Source organism: Pogoniulus pusillus, chromosome 8 (genome assembly GCF_015220805.1).
Source record: "Pogoniulus pusillus isolate bPogPus1 chromosome 8, bPogPus1.pri, whole genome shotgun sequence".
In the NCBI taxonomy this organism is placed as follows: Eukaryota; Metazoa; Chordata; class Aves; order Piciformes; family Lybiidae; genus Pogoniulus; species Pogoniulus pusillus.
Window position 1 is genome coordinate 24409723 of NC_087271.1, and position 21338 is coordinate 24431060.

The window sequence follows — 21338 nt, forward strand, 5'->3', positions numbered from 1 at the left end:
CTTGAAGTTTTTGCTATGTCCAAGCCTTAACTTAAAAGACCCAGTGAAATAATTGCTGGTGTAGTTTTCTAAGAATTCTCCACACAGTTTTATGTTTTCACATGGATCTTCATGTGCTTGTTCATGACTCAGAACCTACAAAAGAGTCTGGAGTAGATCATAACATCTATAGGTTTTCTTAATGAATTACTGCCATGTGCAGACACTGATGAGACTCCAAACCCCTTTGTCAGTCTTGTTGCTAGCTTAGAGTAACAGAGTATCACAGCTGAGGTGGGGAAGGAGGGGAAGACATTCTCTAATTCAGGATCTTTGAGTGGGGGAGATGGGAGAACATATGGCATAATAAATAAAATGGACTGAACAGATTTAGCCTGGGTATATGCTCCTCTGACCCCAGGAAAGTAGGATGGGGCTGGGAGCTTCAAGCAAAGTAGGGTTAGCACTGTGTCTTACTCTGAATTGTGCTTTGTGCAAATACTTAGGTGCTATGCAAACAGCTGTAGTTAACCTAGGAGTAACAGAAGCCTGCTAACCAGGAAGCTACCTCACAGAATCCAAAGGTTTTTGCCTTCCTTTTATAACAAGACCTGTTATTGCCTCACTAGATATGTGCACACCTGAAAGGTCCCAGCTCACCCCATAAAAAGAACCTGTATGCTGTGCTTTAATGCTCAGTCCCACAGAATGAATGCTGCTATCTGAATCAGGTGTTTGGTCAGCAACCCCAGGGTGCAAATGTCTGGGTCAAGGTTCAGATTTAGTTTAGATTGGCTCGATTAAAGTATCTACTGGTTTGTCTGAGAACAGTGAAGTTACTGTGTTGGATATTCACCATGAAATGATATTTGGAGCTGCAGTTGGAACACTGTTTTCTCTCTTCTTTAATGTGGGAGGTGTGGCTTGGCGGTGAGCAGATGGAAGGTGCCAAGTAGCACACCTCTCAGTGTTAAGCCATTCAGCACTGGAAGCAGAGATCAGAATCCTCTTTTTGCTCCCTTTATTTGTACCTCTGCTTGTACACTTGAATTGTGTGCCTCTGAAAGATGGCTGTTGTCAGTGTGTCAGGCCTGCTCACTGATGCTTGTGTAATCTGATGGCTAGGGCACAGGGCCGGGAGCATAGATGTTCAGGATCTGACTTAAAAATGTGCTAGTAGCAATCAATGTGTGTAGCTACTTTCCTACTCTGAATTCAAATGTGACCTGTCCCTGTAAAACACTGTCTTGTGAAATGCCTGAAAAATGCTCAGTTTCAGAGGTAGTGTTCTTGATGAAGCGTTCAGACCCTGCAAAGCAGAGAAGAGCACTCTGCACATCTTTATTGAACAAAATAGTGTAATGTGTAATGAATTTCTGCTGACAGACAAGTCTCTGCCAATATATGAGTGTGCCCATGGCTGCTGAAGTACTCCTGATGTAGGACTTACATTCAAGATGAAGATAAAGTTGTTTGAGCAAAAACTGACAAAATGGAGCTTCAGTGTGTTGTATGGTCTGACATTATGTAACCTGTTTTGAGAACAGAACTAAAGCTCTGAATTTGGAATAGGGGAATTCTGAACAGTTATGTACTAGGCCTACGGATGTACAATTCTGCCTATCTTTCATGTATTTGTAGCATCTCTTTTCCTGTGATAAACACTTCAGCAGTGTAAAGTGGTGCAAGCATTCTAGTAGTGACTTGATGTCCCCATGCCCCCTCCTTTATCACCTCATGTGTTGTAGTGTCCAGTCATAACTTTTGTTCCTAGCAGGAGCCTAAATGACAAATCCAGTATGAAACATGACCTTCAGGCCTGTGATGAGTATACCACTGCCCAGCTACTACTTCTGTCATTAGCAGGGTTTTTCTCTCTGCAGATGAGTCCATCCATTTACTCTTAGAGCTTGGCACAAGGATGGGTGACACCTGTGAAACTGAGGTTTTCCTGTAGTGGTGCACAGTGCTCTCCAGGCTGTGGCTTTAAAACAATACACCTTTGTAACTCATTTGGGGGTTTAGGTGGTGATTGTCCTTGCGGTCATGCCTGAGTCAGTCTTTCTTTTAACAAAAACTCATGTTTCCTCATACTCCTGCCTTTTCCTCTCCCTGAAGCATGTGTTTGGTTTGAAAACTAGGAAATCTGGGATCACAGTGCAGCTGCTGACTTAAATTACTGGAAAATTAAAAATTCCATTTACTTAGAACTTGAAATCCAAGTTAAAGGTGCACATTTTTTCTTGCCTTGTCACTGTCGTATTTCATTAGCAGTTTAGCTGTTTCCCCCTGTTTACCTTTTTAATCTGTTCTTCTTTTTCAGCTCTTCCTCCAAAGCCCCCCAAACCAATGACTCCAGTCAATACAAATGGAATGAAGGACAATTCCAGTTTCTCACTGCAGGAAGCAGAGTGGTACTGGGGGGACATCTCAAGGTATGTAATATTGCTGAAATATATATCTTAAAATAATAGATGTCATTGAAAGTAGAATAAACCTGTTAGAATTAGAGAATAGACCTGTTTCAGGCAGCATTGTATAGGAGGAAAATGCTTCACGACTGTTCTTGGCAAAGCATCTAAATAAAAGTCTTCAACTGGATCCAAGACTTGAGTTTAAGTTGTCACTGTTCTCCTGCAGACACTGCCAGTCTTGGTGACTATTATTTCAGGTTTCTAATTTTTTCCCAGATAGAGTCTTTAATAGGGGAGAAAATTATTTAGTTCAAAAGAAAAGTGCTTCTGAATACACTAGCTAATAAGTTTTTGTAAGCATACAATGCAGTTCAACAACGTTTCAGTAGGAGACTCCGAATGAAAGGGGTTGCATTCTTATTTTGGGTTTCTTTAACATTTGGTTAAAATTGTATCCATATTCATTTCTATTACATGGTGATATAAATACAGCTCTTACAAATGCTAACCATCACCAGGTCTGCTGAGCAGATGATACAGACATGAAACAAATTCAATTTTACCTCTTAAGGAAACCCTTTTCTGTGTACTTGAGAAAATAGATGGCTTGGGTTAGGTTCAGAAAATGAAGTGCCAGTTTTTATATACCTAATTGCATAAAAGAACTGAAGTGTCCAATCATACCTTTCCCTCTTAAGGCATTTCTGAAAAGTCTAGGAGTTGGAACTGTAAGGCAAAACATGAGCTTGGGAGTATGTGCAGGAATTGCTCAGTCTTGTGCACATAATAGTTTGAAATGCTTTGTCAGATAGAGGCATGAAAAAAGTATTTGCCACAATAGTTCATTGAAGATCTAAGAAAGGAAGTAAAGTTTCATATCTTTATTGTGCCACTCTTATCTTTATAAAGCAAAGTCATATAAATCTTGCTTTTGAAGGGCTTTGGCATCAATGCTTTTCTGTTAATTCTAACTTGAGGCAGTGGCAAAACCTGATCACAAAACCCACTAGGCAAGGTTTGTTTAAAACTGTTTGATATTATATTAGTATCAGTTTATTGACTCTGGATTTATTCTTCAGCTAACAGTGCACGTGATGGCAGGAGCTAATGCAGTACAAATCATGCTGAAGTGGCTTTACTAGATTAAAATGTGGCACACACATGTAAAGATGGAATTGTTTATGACCCTAATTTGACAGCGAATAGGTATGGGCTGCATCGAGCTGTCAGGGTAGGGGCCATCTCTTTCAGTCAACAGTTTGTGATTAAGATTTTGTCACAAACTCCAGGGTGCAACTTGCAGGCACAAACCCAAGGCCTTAGATCATATCTATCCATTCAAACTGTAGAAGGCCATTTGAGTTAACCAGGTCTGATCTGTAAAGTGTTGAGAAGAGTAAGCAAATAAGCACTTGATGCTTAACAGGAGTCAGTTCGTCTTAGTAGCTGCAGCAGAACTAGAGCTGTTTCATGACAGTGCCTTTGTACCTTGGTATTTGAACAAAAAAGCTGTTGTTGATTTTTCTTTAAGATTCTCATAGGCTTCATACCTCACTTAATATTGAGGTTCCCTCATAAACTTGTTTTCTAAATGATCATATTAAAAAGTGCTCACTGCTTCTAAGAACCTACAAGGGAGCTGTTACAAAGTGAGATATGTAATCTGGGTGAAATGGTCAAGCCTGGCAAGACCCTCAGCTCTTCAGCTGAGATAATTTTCTTAGTGCTTACAGATACTCACTTGGACTAAAATTTTTTGTTTTAGCTTAGGGCTCTGGACTGCATATCCTTTTGCTTCGGCTGCAAAGAAGGAAAAGTTGCAGTGAGGCTAGCAAGGTTGTAGTGGTTTAAAACTGCTGTAAATAAGATCAGAGCTAAGCCAGTAATGAGTGTCTTGAGACTAAAATTGTGCTAAACTCTAGACACCTTTGAGCTGTGATGCTAGAGACCATTTCTTAAGATCATGACTGGTTTCTCAAAGGATACCTGCTTCCAGTGTGGACTTAAACCTGAGCAGATTACAGGGAAAGGATGAAATAGACACAGCTGCTATGCTTACTTAAACAGATTCTTCTGAAGTGATAGCTGACTGCAGCTGTGTTTTAATAGAACTATACAAGTTCAGATTCATTTTAGATCTCCTAGAAAGACTGGAGAGCCTGAGTGTGAAAGATGTCCTGATATTTTGAAGACTGAATTCCTTATGCATGCTGGTGTTATGGGCTTCCATATTGACACCTGTTGCAAAGACAGTCATGTCTTTACCTCTTCTGTTTGCCTTTCTTTCTGTTCTCCAGGGAAGAAGTAAATGACAAACTACGAGACATGCCAGACGGAACCTTCCTGGTGCGCGATGCATCAACCAAGATGCAGGGGGACTACACTCTGACGTTACGGTAAGCATTGGCAGTTGTAATCCACACAGTAAACCCTCAAGTAGCTAGCTGCTGTACCAGTGGCAGCAGTGGCTATGTAAAGCTGACATGGATCAAGTTGAGAGATGTTCCTAAAGCTACTGCAGATCACAGAATGGACAAAGAGTTTTGAGAGTCGGTTGTATTCTGCACGTTGAAGCCTGTCCCTTGTGAAACACTCCTGTAGGGATCTCCATGTAGGTTAGGATGAGACTGGAGTAGGAGAGCCACTCATTAGTTCTTCATAGTTTTAGAACTGCTAAGGTGAAACATATTTACAAACTAGGGCTTTGAGTAATAGGAGCATGTCAGTGTGCAGCGCTGGAGAACTGAAGGCAGTGTCTTTGTAAAGAGTATCTTGTGCCTTCCGATCTAAACTTTAGGAAATAGTGAATTGGAGCAATGTTTCTTCATTAAAATTGTCTGCAAGTGGCAGGCTTCCCAGAGCTGCCCCAGCCCTGTCTGCTGCAGTTAGGCAGTAGATCTCGTGTGATTAGCTGCTGGTGCCTTGCCCAGCCTGTCCAGCCACTTGCCTCTGCCAGGCTTCTGAGATTGGTTGTTAGAGGCAAATGGGTGAAGTGAATAAGCTACTGCCTCATAGCGCAGCTTCAGGAGTTACTGTGATACAGTAGATATTTGACCTTGCCATGAAATTCCATTGTCTAAATGGCAGGTTTGACCCTGAGGGGATAGTTTAAATTCTGCTTTAACTTCTGCCTTGAAGCTGATGGCTTGTGCACTGCAGTTTGGTTATTTTGCTGAATGCAGATGTCTTTAGGAACAAAATTGAGAGTACAGGAAGGATAGGATATTGTCTAAACAGTCTGTTGGTGAAAAAAGCACTGTATTTGTGGAAACTGCTAGAATGTATAAATCTGGATAATGTAAAGCCCTGAACTTGCAACCATCTTGTAGTCCTTAAAGGATTTTTTGTTCAGGTTTCTATATCCTGTGTGAGCATCCATAATTCAACAGACTTGTTAATCAGTGTATAAATGTATACTCTGTTGTATACTATTACTTGACCCCAAATTGCAGAAAATTGAGGGTTTGGGTTTTCATATGGCTACTTTTGTTCAGCCTTCAGCATCCTCTTTCTTCCTTTGCAAAACTTCTGGCAAAGCTAGAATACCATAAATACCATAAGCTTGCTCCAAAATGAATGCAAAGGAAGAGATACGCTTTGGGCTTTGCTACTCTTCAGATAGTATCTGATGAGAAGTCTGTGTGTACTAACTCAAACCACCTAGATTCTGCTGGTATGTAAGGAATTGCTTTGTGGGTGCACAGTCTCGAAGCCACTTCCCGAGGAGCTTCACTGGTGTCTTTAGCAGCCTTAGGGTTGACGAGGGATGAGGCACACAGTCAAACCTTTCAATGACTGTACCACTTTACAGGAAGGGTGGCAACAACAAACTGATAAAGATCTATCACCGGGATGGCAAATATGGCTTCTCTGATCCACTGACGTTTAATTCAGTTGTGGAACTGATTAACCACTACCGCAATGAGTCTCTGGCTCAGTATAACCCGAAGCTTGATGTGAAGTTGATGTATCCAGTGTCCCGGTACCAGCAGGTAAGATCCTTTGTTGCACCGCAACAGCTGTTAGCTTAGACAAGAATGAAGCTGTGAATATGTAGGTGACTGGTTTCTCTATGTGAAGTCTGACTTATCTTTGGGTTGAGTTTTCACATTTGGCCTTACTATGCTTTTAATAATGGATCTTCCAAATTGTCTAGCTATTGAAGCTGCTTCATTTTATGAAGCTTCCAGTCTCTGTATGAGCAGTCCATAGAGAAGTGGAACCTGACATGCATCATACTTGAACCTCTAATAAGCCTTTGTTTTTGGCCTTGGGTCCTTGTGGACACTATTGCAGCTGCTCTGTGTGCATAGCTGTCTATTTTTTTGAGAGGTTTTTTAATGAAGTCGTTTTGAGTAGCCTGAGACACTGTCCTGCATTAAGGAAAAGACTGCAGGTTTATTTTGAATATAAAATATTCTGGTCTCTAACTTCATATTCCAAGCAATACACTTCTTCTTTCTCCAATAGGGAGGGGATAGCAATGCTGAGTCTGAGTTGTAATGTTCTGGAAGCTTAGTGTTTTGGAGTAGTTCTTGGTGTAACCTAGTTCCAGTTCCTGCTGTCCATAGCACAGTAGAATGTGTTGCATGGAGGAAGGGGGGCTTGAAATACAGTGCCTGTGTTCTGTAGAAACCTGACTATAGAAATTATGCTAATAACTGTAAAATGCAAATGTGTGTAAGTGGGCATATGAATGCTCTTGAGGAAAAGCTGCTTTGTTTGATGACTTAACAGCTTTCTGTATGTACAGGATCAGTTGGTGAAAGAAGATAATATAGATGCAGTAGGTAAAAAGCTTCAAGAATACCATGCTCAGTATCAGGAAAAGAGTAAAGAGTATGACAAGTTGTATGAAGAATATACCAGAACATCACAGGTTGGTTCTGCTTTCTCTATCTTTGGGTCTGTTTCTTGTTGCTTAAGAAGAAAATTATTTTTACTTTTTATGGCTAACAAAGGCAGTCCAAGGTCATAAAATACAAGGAGAGCAACTTAGTAAATGGTGGAATAGAGCAAGATGGTTTCAGAGTTGATGGAAACTCTGGTGACAAAGCTGGTGAGAGGCCTGGAACACAAGCCCTGTGGGGAGAGGCTGAGGGGCTGGGGTTGTTTAGCCTGGAGAAGAGGAGGCTCAGGGGTGACCTCATTGTGGTCTACAACTACCTGAAGGGAGGCTGTAGCTAGATGGGGGTTGGCCTCTTCTGCCAGGCAACCAGCAACAGAACCAGGGGACAGAGTCTCAAGTTGTGCCAAGGGATGTATAGGCTGGATGTTAGGAGGAAGTTCTTCACAGAGGGAGTGATTTGCATTGGAATGGGCCGCCCAGGGAGGTGGTGGAATTGCCATCCCTGGAGGTGTTCAAGAAAAGCCTGGGTGAGGCACTTAGTACCATGGTCTAGCTGACTGGCCAGGGCTGGGTGCTAGGTTGGACTGGATGATCTTGGAGGTCTCTTCCAACCTGGATGATTCTATGATTCTGCGAAACAGTGCATATTACTTGTCACTGGAGGTATGGAGTTGGGCAAGGAAGAAAGGAGATGATCTTGCCAGTATAAGGTAAAACAGTAAAGAAGACCAGCTCCTACAAGCTTTGCACTGCAGAGTCCTTCAACAGCTGTTGAGTATTTCCAGCTGCTATGTGCTGCAGTGAGGGTTCTAGAGGGGTTTGTCCAGGTTTTGCATAGTCAAGTCCAGATCAGATACCAGATATTATGCACTAAGGAAGTATGAATACAGTATTTGGACTGCTTCTTATAAAATAAGATAGTTCATATATGGGGAGGAGGCTTGCTGGCAGTCATCCTGCAAACTAAGATGGAAAATATGACTAAAATATTCAAGGGGTTTGCAGCCTAACAGCATCCTGCGGAGGGAGGAGGGCAGCCTTACAGGGAGCAAGCCTTGCCTGTACTTCTCTGACTCTGCTCAGACGTTTGCCTAAACTTAAAACCAATTAATCGCACACTGACTTGTCATCTGTACCATGAAGAAATCAAGGACTCTTTCTTCACATAGGAAATTCAGATGAAGAGGACAGCAATTGAAGCCTTTAATGAAACTATTAAGATATTTGAGGAGCAGTGCCACTCACAAGAGCGGTACAGCAAAGAGTACATCGAGCGGTTTCGCAGGGAGGGGAACGACAAAGAGATAGAACGGTAGGTAGGCTCTCAAGTTGTGTTTGCATAAAAGGAAAAACTGATGCCCACCTTCACCCTCCCATCACATTGGTTTATATAATTCTCCATAAACCACTTCGTACACTCAGTGTTTTCTCTCAGACCTTCCCCCATGGTGTCTGAACGTTCACTAAAGCCCTCTTCTGTCGAGAAATTGCATTGGAGACAAGCGAAGGCAGGAAATGTCTGGATTGTTCCCTCAGCTTCAGTAAATCAGGATACTGTGATGAGGACCAGGAAAGGATCAGAAAGTTAGAATTTTATTTGCTTATCCCACTTTGGTTTGGATTTGCTCTGGATATAATTCAGAAAAGTCTTTACTTGTGAAATGTGCATAGATCTGGTGAATCTCAATCTATAGCAATTTTTAATTAGTTTCCAAGGAAATCAGTATTTGTCTCTACTGAGCAGTGGATAGTAGTCATCCCACAGAAGTTCAGCAAGGGCCTCTGTTGAAGTGGCCCTGCTGTGAAGGTACAGCCCTTCCGGATGCTGTGTGGGCCTTTGAAGAAACGCCTAACTTGACAGGGTGCTTTGAGCCACAATAGGGTAGCCTTAAGGAGACTTCTAGATTCCAAACAGTTACCTGTGCTAATCTTCCATGATTGTGGTGCTTCATTCTGACTTAAGATAAATTAACAGGTGAAATAGGTAATTTTCCTTAACTGTACCAAACCTGCAAACTCTTCTGGAATGAAGAAGCACCTGGTAGCTCCTCATAAGCACTGGGATCATGGTACTAGCAAGATTTCAACTCGCAGACTTCAGACTGCATTTGAAATCTTGCTAGCATCACAATTGCAGTGGTGGGATTGGGTAATTGGTGTACAAGGAGAGTCTGACAATGCATGTGTGCCAGAAATACAGGAAGGTAAAATGAAGGTTCAAACTATGCAAAAAAGGCTGGTAGACCTTCTGGCAAGAGGGCTTTTCTGGCAGCCTTACTGTAATTCTCCTATTAAGATGAGGAGCTGATGTTATGGTAGTTATTGTGATACTACCTTCTAGACTGGTTTGACCTCACCTCAATTATTACACTTGTTTTCAGGATAATGATGAACTATGAGAAACTAAAATCACGTCTGGGTGAGATCCATGATAGTAAAATGCGCCTGGAACAAGATTTGAAGAAACAAGCTCTGGACAACAGGGAGACTGATAAGAAAATGAATAGTATCAAGCCTGACCTAATTCAGCTCCGCAAAATCAGAGATCAGTATCTTGTGTAAGTAAGCCTGACCTGTACCTCAGAATAGTCTCTGATGAACCTGATTAATGACTGTTTCCATCAGGGTAATGAGAGCTAAATTATTTTCATAATCAAAGTTCTGACAGTGTTAAGGTGCTACATTTCAACATGGAGTGCCTGAGTAATTGGTTGGCCTCATCATGACTGCATTACTTAGCATCTGCCACAACTTAGATGTGTATTCTGCAACTCCTGTAAATAAAACATTTAAGCTAAATGAGTTATAAGCAAAGTCTGTGCTAATGAAACAGCTTAGTACTTTTTTGTCCTGCATGTGGCAGATGTTACTTGTACCCACTCTTGATTTATGACACCTCTGTCCCTGAGCTCCCAATATCTATGGGCTGGACTCGGTGCACTAGGATTCTGGCCGAAGACAGAAGGAAACACAGTTGCAGAAGGTGACGTTAGGAGGTTAAAAGCCAGTGGCAATACTACTTTTGTTATCCTGAGAGAAACAACCTGCTGTCACAGCTACTATTCTGCTTCCTTTGTGGATGCACTGTGCAGTCAGTACCTCTTTCTTAGGCTCCTTTTCACTCTGTGCACTAACAAAGGCATCTCAGAAGATGATGCAGGAAAATGTTCTTACAGGATCTTTGGTCTTTCTGCAGCTTTTCCTACTAGAGTACAAACTAAGCTCCAGAGTGGGTTGGTTTTTTTGAGACCTTGTGTCTGAGCTTTAGCTTGCTCAGTAAGGAAACCCATACATGTACTTTGAAGTAATGTATTAATGTTTTCTTCTTCTGGCAGATGGCTCAATCACAAAGGAGTGAGACAGAAGCGAATAAATGACTGGCTGGGGATCAAAAATGAAAATATCGATGAGTAAGTGCTACTATACACAATCTTTTACTGAGAAGTCTTCCATTAATAAGTGTTTTCTCTTGTGAGGGTTGGTAATACAAAACACCAGATTCTCAGTAAAGAGCTGTAGAAAAAAGGAAGGACTGCAGAAAAAGGGAGAAATCCTCTAGGGCAAGTAATTCTGCTAAAGAATTTAGGATTAGATGAAGTTGGAACAATTAAATCCAAAGTCAAAGCCTTTACTACATGTTCATGAGCAGTGTGCCCTTCCAATTTTAGTGTGTTCTAGTATTTCTTTGAATTTCTGCAAAAATAAATCACTCTGCTTGTTAACACCTTTACCAGTTTCTGGTTAACAAATGTATCCTTTCTTTCAGCACATACTTTATGAATGAAGAAGATGAGAACCTGCCACACCACGATGAGAAAACTTGGTTTGTTGGGGATCTCAACCGTATCCAAGCAGAAGACTTGCTCTGTGGGAAACCTGATGGAGCCTTTTTAATTCGTGAGAGCAGCAAGAAAGGATGTTATGCTTGTTCTGTGGTGTAAGTATTTTCCTTCCGTAGCTACTTAGTTCATAACATCTTTGTTTTGCAGCACAATAGGCAGGTTAGGCCTAACCTTAGCCTGTCCATTGGCACATGTGTTGCGTATTTGCAGGAAGACTACTTGTGGTAAAAACTCTGTTGCTGTGAGTGTGCAATAACTCTAGTCTCAGCAGCCTCTTCAGTCTCCATGGTAGTTAGCATGAAATTCTAAAGTGTCCCCACAGTCACAAAGAAATCCCATCCTTCCCTGCCAAGGAACACATAAGAAGAAGTGGGGCTGTAACATCTTCCATTCTCATTTTCTGACATCTCCAATTCTAGATGGCTTCTCTTGTATGCTAAAGATAACAGTGATGCTTCAGAGGAGATATTACTTGCAAGCTGTAGTTTTTGACATTCACACAGCCCTGCATTGATTTCTTGTTTCACTTCATTTTATGCTGGTGTAACAGAGGTCAGAAATAGTCTTGATTCCATTACCTAAAAATCCTTCAAGCCTGCTCTGGAGTGCAAAATGGCTTTCCCTGATTTATTTCACATGAGGTTAATTGCTTCTGAGCGTAAGTGAGGAATGAATATGTGATGGTGTATTGCCTCAAGGTAACTGAAGATCGTAGTATCTGCCATGTTCGAGATACTGTTCATCAGTCACTCAAGTGATGTGTTCATCAGATGCTTCTGGTTAGTGTCACTCTGCAAGCTAGCAAAGGCAGGGCACAAAGTAACTTTGTTCCTACATGTGACCTGGATCAGAACAGGCACCAATGCAGGGGTTATATAACGCTGGATCTTTCTGGTGGATGAGTGTTTCTAGCAGCTTTGGCAATACTGTGTTGCAGTAACTGCTTTGCCAAGTTAGGGATTCGGTCACTATGGCTTCAGATAATGAACTGTTTTGAGCTCCTGACATGCTTAACACTGAAGAATGCACTTGGAGGGCTAATGTTGCAACGTTGTAGGGTCCTAAGAATTTATTGGGGTTTGGTGGCTTTGCTTAGAAAGGTTTCCAGTGCACCGTCGTTGCTGACTTCAGGTGTTTATCTTCATGGTCAAGAGTTTGACTTTCCCCCCGCCAAGAATAATCTGGAGAACAGTGCAGGAGGGAATTCTGGGCTAGAAGAGGCCCCTTACGTGGGTTATTATGCAAGAGTGTTGCCCCAAAGCAGTGATTCTTCACAGACTATATTAATCTCTACTTGCATCTGCTGGGTCCCCTGTTATGTAATTTAGTGACTGACAGAGCTTCTGCATTAGTCAATTGTTGAGACTGTCACTTTGGGTTTCTCCTTTGACATTCTCCTCTTTCCTTTCCTTGCAGAGCTGACGGAGAAGTGAAACACTGTGTGATCTACAGCACTCCAAGAGGTTACGGGTTTGCAGAACCATATAACCTGTACAGCACACTTAAGGATTTGGTTCTTCATTACCAGCAGACGTCCCTTGTCCAACACAATGATTCCCTAAATGTCAGGCTTGCCTATCCTGTCTACGCACAGATGCCCCCCTCTCTCTGCAGATAAATTTGGAGGAGGAGGAAAGTGTTGGCTATCTTGGATTCTTTTCTACAGTTTTTACTAAACCTTGGAGGGCATTCTTTCTCCTTAGACTGCTTGTTTTGCACAAGAAGAGATTCTGTGAATGTGAATCAAAAAGAGGCCTAGCAGCAACAAGATGACAACTTGGGTGTAGGTGTCCTGGTGCTACTTTAAAAGCTCAGCTGTGCTTTTACACTGATACTTTCGTTTCCTTATGAGGGGAATAAACTCAACACAACGCATACAAAAATACCAGAAGCGAAACATCGTTTCATGGAGATAATTTTTTGCCAGGCACCTTCAGTGGAACTTCTACTTGGATTTTGTTTTCTCTTGTTCTTGTAGAGACAACTTGAAGCCTCTGTTTGAGGCATCGGTAATGTCTTTCAGTCTTAAACTCCCAAGAAACTAGGGGGGGGGAAACTCTACCACAGCAATTCTTCTCTGTTAATTTTAGCAGCTTCACTGCGATTCAGCTGAACTTCCAAAAGAGGGCTTGTCTTGAGGTAGCATGGCATTTGGTGAGAAGACCAAAGGAATTACGGGAAAGCTTCAGGTGTTTAAGTGGAGAAATGCTTGTAAAGCAAAGTTGCTTTATTTTTTTTTTGTCAACAGTAACAAAGTTTTGGTTCCAATGGCATTACAGGTCTTCACTGAAAAGGAAAAGTCTATAACCAAACTGAACACACCAAAACTTTGCTTGTTGCTAGATTGGGCACTTACAGGGAAGGTTGCGTTAGCATCCGCACGTACTTTCTACACCAAAACTTGAAACAAATAAAGGAAAAGCTAAACTTTGTAGCTTCGAAACACTAAATTTGTCTGATCTGGTGTAATTGCTCACTCTCCTCTTCCTTGACCCCAGTTCCTCCCATTCCTCAGCTTGGGATTCTGTTTTCAGTTTTCGATGATACTGTGCTTCAGAATGTAAACCAGAGTGAAGCTTGCACTCTCCTGTTGCAGTTCTTGCTGAACAATGACAGACTCTTAATGCTTGATTTTTGTATAGAAGAGGTAGGTGCAGTCAAATGCTTCTGGATGGCTTATTGTACCAAATTCTTTTGTGGGGTGTAGTCATTTCCAGTTGTACAGAAACAAGCATGCTAATTATAGATCTCCTCTGATTTGTTCTTTGCAAGCTAAGCTCTGAACTCTCACACTGCTACAGCTGAGCAAGGTTTTACACTGGTATAATCTAAATTCCCTTGTAGTTATTTTGGCCATGGTGCAAAACACAGGGAGGGAGGAGAGCCGTGCTCAGTTATTGGATGTTTGGTACCATCCTTTGGCAAGGGCTGCTGATAAAAACTGGAGTGGATAGTCCTGGGCTTTGTCAAGTATAGCGATCACCCAATAAATCCCCTCTCTGGAAAGTATACAAAGCAGCTTATTTCCATTCCTTAAGCTTCTGAAATGAAAAAAGAGCTAATCTGGCAAACTCAACCCTTTGGCATCAAAGAAGACTGGCAAAGCAATTGTTCAGTGTGCAACCTTGAAAGTTACTTTAGTTCCTATTACTGGAAGCGGTTCCCTTGCATTGCACCCATTGTGCAGGACAGGAAGCAGACAGCCATGCAGGGCTGAGAATGCTCTGGACCTTTTTCTGACCCCGGGGCTGATTTCCTGTTCAAATGGTGGGGTGTGGGTTTTTTCCTATAATGCCTGGCACTAATGCCAGGCTTGTTGATGGTTACTGTTTACACTAGAAGTATTATTTCTCTGAATGTCATGAATTTACAGGCAGGGAAGTGACAGGGCTGGGGCACTGACAGCCATTGCAGGAAGGGAAGTCTGGTTGCCTGGCATGTCTGTGAGATGTTTTGCACTAATGACCCTGATACATCCCAGACACTTTCTAATCAGCCAGGATGCAATCTTCAGGCAAAGAATTCTGTAGATGCCACTTTTCTAAGTAAATGAAACGCTACAAAACTTCGCCAAAACTGAGTGAGAGGAGAAGATTCATGCAAGCTGCTATGTTGAAGTGACCCGTATCTGCTTGTGTGTCCCTTCTCTCCTGTTTCCCCAAGGAAAGGAAAACCAAGATGTAGCCTTTGCTTTTAGTGAAGCTATTGAATGGATTCCTCAGTGGCACATGGACATGGAAACGTTTCTTTTTAAAGAAACTTGCCCTACCTCTTGGATCATTTGCAGTTCTAATCTGGTAACTGTAAAGCTGTCGTTCTCACACCTTGTGTGCATCTAATGTTCCCTTAGCACTGAGCTGAGTCCAAATGTCCAATGAGGGAAAATCAGTTCAAAGGCACAAATGATAGCCAGGTGCTTCATGCCTGTGGAAAAACTCCTCCTGTACAAGAGGAGTGTCTGATTGTTTTCTTTGCCCCTGTGATCTCTTATTTGCAATGTTAACGTTTGAGGCAGCTGGGGCAGGTATTTCTGATCCCTGCTTTTGTGACAGAGACAATCTGGCTGAAGTGTTTCACATCTGCCCCGTTTTTAGGTAGGGCTTGGTTTTGTTTGTTTTAAACAAGCACGAGTCTACTTTCAGGCTCATAAATCCTGGCACACCCTCTCAGTACTGACAGCAGCGGGACAGCAAAGCAGGGCTGTGTAAAGTTTCCCTGTAGTGGAGTCTAACTGATCCTGTGAGGTCTTGGTCCAAGCTCTGACCCTGTCTCTGCCAAGGTAAATACAGTGTAATTCCATTGGCATCCATGAAGGTAGCTTGGTTCTACAGTGGTGTGAGGTGGGATTCTGGACCCTTGCTCTCCGAGATCTCTTTGCTAGTTGTAGGTGATGTGTTTGCTGTGAGTGATGTGCTCAGAGCCAATAAGCCATCCTGAAGCATTCTTTGGAATTGTTTTGCCCAGACAGGGCTATGGGCAGACTAAGCCCACATTCCTTGTATTTGGCTCTTATCAGCAGTCTCTGAGGCTGTGTTTTGCCACTGTATCTCTGTGTTTGGTTTAGGCACCTGAAGTCCCAGCTGCTATGATTGCCTGCTCCCCTTTGACTTTCATATGCAATTGCACAGATTCTTTCTGCATCCATTTTGCACTCCTACAGCTAATGAAAATTGGTGTGTAGCTGGCATGACCCGTGGGACAGGAGCTTGACGCTGCTGCATTCACTGCTCAGCCTAGTTCTATTCTGTAGCATTAGACCTGTGAGAAGCTTCCAGGAGCTATTCTGCACTTGCATGACTGAAAAAGGAGAAATGGGCCTATGAGGTGCAGGCTTCAAACCCTAGCATGAAAAGCAGCTGTTAAGCCTAAAACAAATGCAGGAAACGTGAACAAAAAGGCAAAACAAAGGAACTCAAGTCCTTTTAAACCAGTAAGATGTGGGAAGGTTTCAGCTTCAAGAGTCAAAACATCAGGGAGGAAAAGGGGGAAGCAGTCTCACTGTTGTATGCAGCTGTCAGTTAGCAGACTGCAGTTAGCGAAGTACTGATCTCATTGACCCATATTGTGTTAAATATATATGTAGAGTTAAATAAATAACTTTTGCACAGTATTAAATGGGGGTGTAGGGGGGTGGGTGTGTGTTGAAACTCAGATATGCACAGTTTCTTCTGATCTGTTTTGAAGTATACTTGCAGGGATCAGGGGTGATCCAGTATTTTGTACTTGTATGGATGGAAATCAGGTCTGCTTCCACAGTTGCCATTCAACCCCCTTGCATCAGCCACGAGTGCCATCTTTTTGAAGTTAGTAAGTTAAATCTTTTCCCACTTGTTTTCTTTACTTTGATTACAAGTAACCTTAGAATGGGAAGAACAAACCTAGAAGCACAGGGATGTTCCAACAGACTCTAGCATGTGCAGCAGTAGTATGTGATCAGCCACCTTCTGATACTGGAGCGCTCTAGAGTTGGGGGTTGTATTTTTGCTGGGTTGTTTTCACTTCCCATCAGCTGCTTTGCACTGTTTGGTGGTTGCAGCCTAGAGTTATATCCAGTACAATCCCCTGTCTTATGCCAAAAATAAAATTATCTTTCCACACTCATCCCTTGATGTGGCAGATGATCAAGATGCTTCCCACTTAATGTGGTGGGCCTGATTCTTGTCTTGCCTGCACTAGTGTAAGCAAGGCTTCCACAGCCAAAAGCCATTCCCAGGAAAACAGTTTGTTTAGTCATACCTGAATTCAAGTCTCAGCTGGGCAAAAATCAAACTTTGTCCTTCACAAAGCCAGGCAACTGTGATGGGGACTGTGGAAAAGAACACTGACACTGACTGCTGTTTTGGGGAGGACAGGGGCAGTAGGTGGGTCTTGATTGTCCCAGATGTGAGGCTGTCTGCAGGCTTGGGTGGCACCATGCCCTTAACTGAACACTGTGGCTTTTTGGAACAGCAGAATTGCTATAGAAGTGTCCCAGCTGAAGTTTGGAAAAGCCTCTTATTTGGTACTTGAACAATCTCACTCCTGGTTTTGAATGTCTCTTTATTTTTTTTTTGGTGTTGTTACACTAACAGGGAATAAAAATCTGGAATGTTAGTGAGTCTTGTATGCTTGCTGCATTGTGCAGACATGAAACAGGTACTGCTTGTGGGTCGGGAGGGGTCAGACAGGTTCCAAATGCAGTTGTACAAAGCACTCTGATGGGTTGGGAGTTGAAGTTGTTTTTGTTGTTGTTCAAATCACATTTAAAATCATATTTTATTACCTGTCGTTTCCTTATGTTGACTTGCAGCCTCTGCTTTTGGAACAGAAAGAATAACATTCCCAAAGAACAAAGATGCTGTGAGGGAAGAGGGGGGTTAGGCTTGCTCAAATTCAAAGCAAATAGAGGAAGGGTCAGCATCCTATGGCATCCTTGTGGTTGTAATTTGATGGAGGACCGGACAGGCCATCAATAGGACTTCTGCCTTAATCCATGAAAGCAAGAGAAGCTGCCAGAGCAGCCCTTTTCCTTTGGAATACTCAGTTGTACTCTCCTTTAACGTGTGTGCAAGGAGGTAGGAGGTTAGTAGAAGTCCTTAAAGACTTGCTCCTCTTTCGGTATTAGATGGGAACTTGCACTGCTGATCCCTTAAGCCGTGCAGCCAGGGGAAGGGAGCAGTTACCAGCTCAGATAAACAGCAGCCTGTTTGTGGAACAGCTTGGCTGGTTAAGTGCTGCGTGAGGAGTAGCTTTGGATGGGGTTAGATGAAGCTTGGCCAACGTTTCAGTGGCTCTGGTGTTCTGTGGGCAGAAATACTTTCCACCAAAAGGGAAAGGGTGGGGGGAAATTCTCTTAATCTCTTCAATTCCTTCCTGTTTGTTCACAGGGCCAGATAGGGAGCTTTAGCTTAACTGTTTAGATGATGACAGTGCTTGAAGTGCTGGTCTTTGGGGCTGGCTCCACACCATTAATGCAGGACTAACTGCGTTTTAATTGCTATTGGCATCAACTTACCTTATTTTATGACTAAACTCATCATTTGTTCTAAAATTTGCCTTTAAAAAAATGTGATGTGAGCTTCAGAGGCAAAAATTCTTACTGATCTAAAACCTTGTTGATCAACCTGTACTAGAGAAAGCAGCTTTAATTGATGCACGCCCCCCAACACCTCCACCACCTTCCCTTGGGATTGCTGCTGGCAAACAAGGAGGGAATGTTTCCCCCTGCACTCAGCGGCGCTTTCCAAGTACTCTCAACAAGGGACTTGGGATCATTTGGAAAAATTATTGCATCCAAAGACAAAAAGTCTCCAAGGGTGAATATCAGCCCCCGGCATCAGGGGAGTTGCAGGATGCTGGGGCCAGCCACGGGCTGCCCCGCGCCGGGTCTCCATCGGCTGCGGTGGGGTTTGCGTTCGGTCGGCTTTCGTGGGCTTTCAGTCTGGTTTTGGTTTTGTGAGTGACTTCTACATCCAGCAGAGAGAGGTTTGATGAAACCTGTTAACTTTGTATATCTGGCTGTTTATTGCACCATGGGATTGTGACGGTCTGCATCATCTGTGCGTGTGTGTGTACGTGGGCGTGCGCGTCCGTGTCTGTACTGTATGTATATAGATCTGTGTAAGATATATTCACGTACACCTTTATAAGCATTAGCTGTAAGTGGCACTGCCCCTTAAAGATAACACAAAAGTCCCTGTTAGCACATTCTGCAGTGTGTTTAGGCAGAAGTGCATTTGGGTTTGGTTTAGGTTTTCTGTTATTTTCTTTGTGTCAAATGAAAAGGAGTTTATTGTGTTCATCTTGCATATGTGCTTCTGAAATGCTGAACTCTGGATTTCCTTGTCGGGGGTTGGGGGGGGGGGGAAGAGTTACTACTTTATCTGTAAACTGAGTTGAATCAGAGCATTATTTACTTTGGGACAAAGCACTCAGCTTTGTGCCAAGCAAAGGTGTTTAGCTCCAGAACCCACTCTTGTTCTCCTGCGGGATGCAGTGGACGTTTACATGTTGCAGTAGGTCCCCCAGCCCCCCTGTCCAGAGCTGATGTGCAATGGGTGGTGTTGGTACGTGTCCCTTTTTGTGAGTGGACTCTTTGTATAAGATGTGGTTCAATGTAAAGCATGAGTGGGTGTTTGACCTTGTATCGAGGGCTGAAATAACAGCACACTCCTTTGTACAATCTTTGCATTAATGTTTCTGCTTTTCCTTTTGACTTCTATTTTCTTTAAGGGAAACTGCATCTGTTAAAGAACCTGCTTCTCCAGAAGCTATTGACTTTTTGTTTTCCAGATGAATTCCAGCATGTAACTTTGGTACTCTTGTTTGTTATTTGTGTAAAACCTGTTCTTCTGTCGTTTATGGTGTAGTTAGGGGAGGGGGGAGGGGGGGGGGGCATTAAAAAAAAAAGGAGGAAAAAATGAATTAATGTAGTTTAACTTTTAAAGAAACAAAGCAAACTGCTTCATAAGGAAACCAATTGTATGTTAGTGTTTTCAGACAAGTCATCCTGTAGTTTCTAGCTCAGTAATGCAAGACTGTACTTGTCACCAGGTGTGTTACAATTTTGCTGTATTCTTTTACTAGATGGTTGAGCTTTTAAATCCCAGACACTAAGCATCCTGGGCCTACTTGCTCTAGATCAAAAAAAAAAAGAAAAAAAAAAAGAAAAAAGGAAAAAAAAATGCAATAAAAAAATTGCAATAAAGCACATTGACATGTAATGTTTTAGAAGGATGTACTGACAGCTGTTTCTAATAAATTCAGAACTGCAGTGTGGTCAGGCTGCCGTGGTCTTAGCTGTGTTTGTGTCTCCTGGCTGAGGCCGTGAGCATCATCTTTAATAGAGACCTCTGAAAGAAGTCTCACAGAGGTCCAGTTTGCTCTTGGCCAGGCACTGAAACCCTCTTGGGGCTGAGCTGAGGGAGGAATACATGTAGCACTCACATGTTCCTTAATGGAGCCTTTCCTCTCTTCCTCCTGCAGTGTCTTCAGAGAGAGTGGGAGCCATGGCCACTGCTCTTGCATGCCTTGCTGCTGTCAGGGAAAGCCATGTTTGATGCCGTTCCTGGTGCTGGGAGGAGAAGAGGGGCTGAAGCAGCCTATCTTGGTTGGATCAATTTGCTTAGATCCTTAATTTTTCAGGAGGTTTGGGATTCACCATTTGGTTTCACAATTTCTTCTTAAACATCAGGCACTGGGGCCACTAAAAATGAGTGAGTCTAGGGGCAGCGTGGCTGATCCTCTTCCATTTGAACCACAGGTGTTGGCAGGAGGGTCCTGGCATGCTTGTGGTGCAGTGGTGGTGGTGTATGGCTGAGCTCCAGCTGCTGCAGCTGTGCAGCCTCAGGGATATGATGCTGTGGGTTCATTGTACCAGGCCCCTGGGAACTCAGGGAGAGGTCTACTGCAGCAGCCCTCTCCATGTAACACAGTTTGCATTTTCCAGTAGAGGTCTTGGGAGCTGTTGGGAGAAGCCCAAGATGCATGGGGCAGCTTGAGGGTAGCCAGACAAGGGATTTGGGCAAGCTCAGTGACTGGCAAGAGCAAACCTTATAGGGCCTCACACCCTCATCCCTTAGGTGTGAGAGTCAGATGGGATACCATAGCAGCATCCTTGGCAAACTAGGACAGGGGCAGAACTGGTCTGTGTGGCTCAGCTCCCTGGGGTTGCAAAGGGCTCTGTTTTACAACTCGAGGAGTTGACATTTTTCCACCCTGCTGAGTTGACCACTTAACAAAAAGTGCTGCACCAGCATTTTCTCACAAGGCCCAGGAAGGCTTTTTGGCCACTGAGCCAGCATTCTCTCCAACCCTGGAGCTGCAGGGAGCACCCAAAGGGGCAGAAAGGGTCCTGTCATGGTGCAAGGAGGCACCCATCATGTGGGTCCTAGGGATTTGCTGAGTGGCCTCAAGATCATGTCCCCTTTGGCTGCAGTGTGCTCCTCCCTTCTATCCCTGCCTGCAGGCGTGGGGCACAGTGGTGGGGAAATGCAGATGGCCTAGAGACAGCAAGAGCCACACAGCTGCCAATGGATGAGCTGTGGGCATCAGCTATGCTGGGCACCCAAGCAGGAGGAGAGCAAAGGGGCAACCTGAAGAAGGAAGGGTGAGGACTTCGCCAGGCACTCCTGGGGCCTGGCTCTTTATTATTATTATTATTTGATTTTATTTTTTATTTTTTAATAAAGGCTAATGAGGGGGAATTACAGGAAAGATGTAAGGCACTAATTGGCAAATCACTTTCCAGGGCTCTGCCAGACGGTTCATTTCATT

General features: G+C 43.1%; 1 protein-coding gene across 2 annotated transcripts in view; it reads left to right on the forward strand.

Moving 5' to 3' along the window:
• PIK3R3 (phosphoinositide-3-kinase regulatory subunit 3) overlaps positions 1-19848 on the forward strand; it is an 84711-nt gene extending 64863 nt beyond the window's left edge. For both annotated transcript variants that reach the window (XM_064147643.1, XM_064147644.1), the window contains 9 exons: positions 2303-2414; positions 4691-4789; positions 6205-6385; positions 7147-7272; positions 8412-8554; positions 9624-9800; positions 10578-10652; positions 11009-11179; positions 12501-19848. In XM_064147643.1, the coding sequence (XP_064003713.1) occupies positions 2303-2414; positions 4691-4789; positions 6205-6385; positions 7147-7272; positions 8412-8554; positions 9624-9800; positions 10578-10652; positions 11009-11179; positions 12501-12702 (1286 nt within the window). In that variant the 3' untranslated portion in view covers positions 12703-19848. The remainder of the gene's footprint in view (positions 1-2302; positions 2415-4690; positions 4790-6204; positions 6386-7146; positions 7273-8411; positions 8555-9623; positions 9801-10577; positions 10653-11008; positions 11180-12500) is intronic.
• The last annotated feature ends 1490 nt before the right edge of the window (positions 19849-21338 follow it).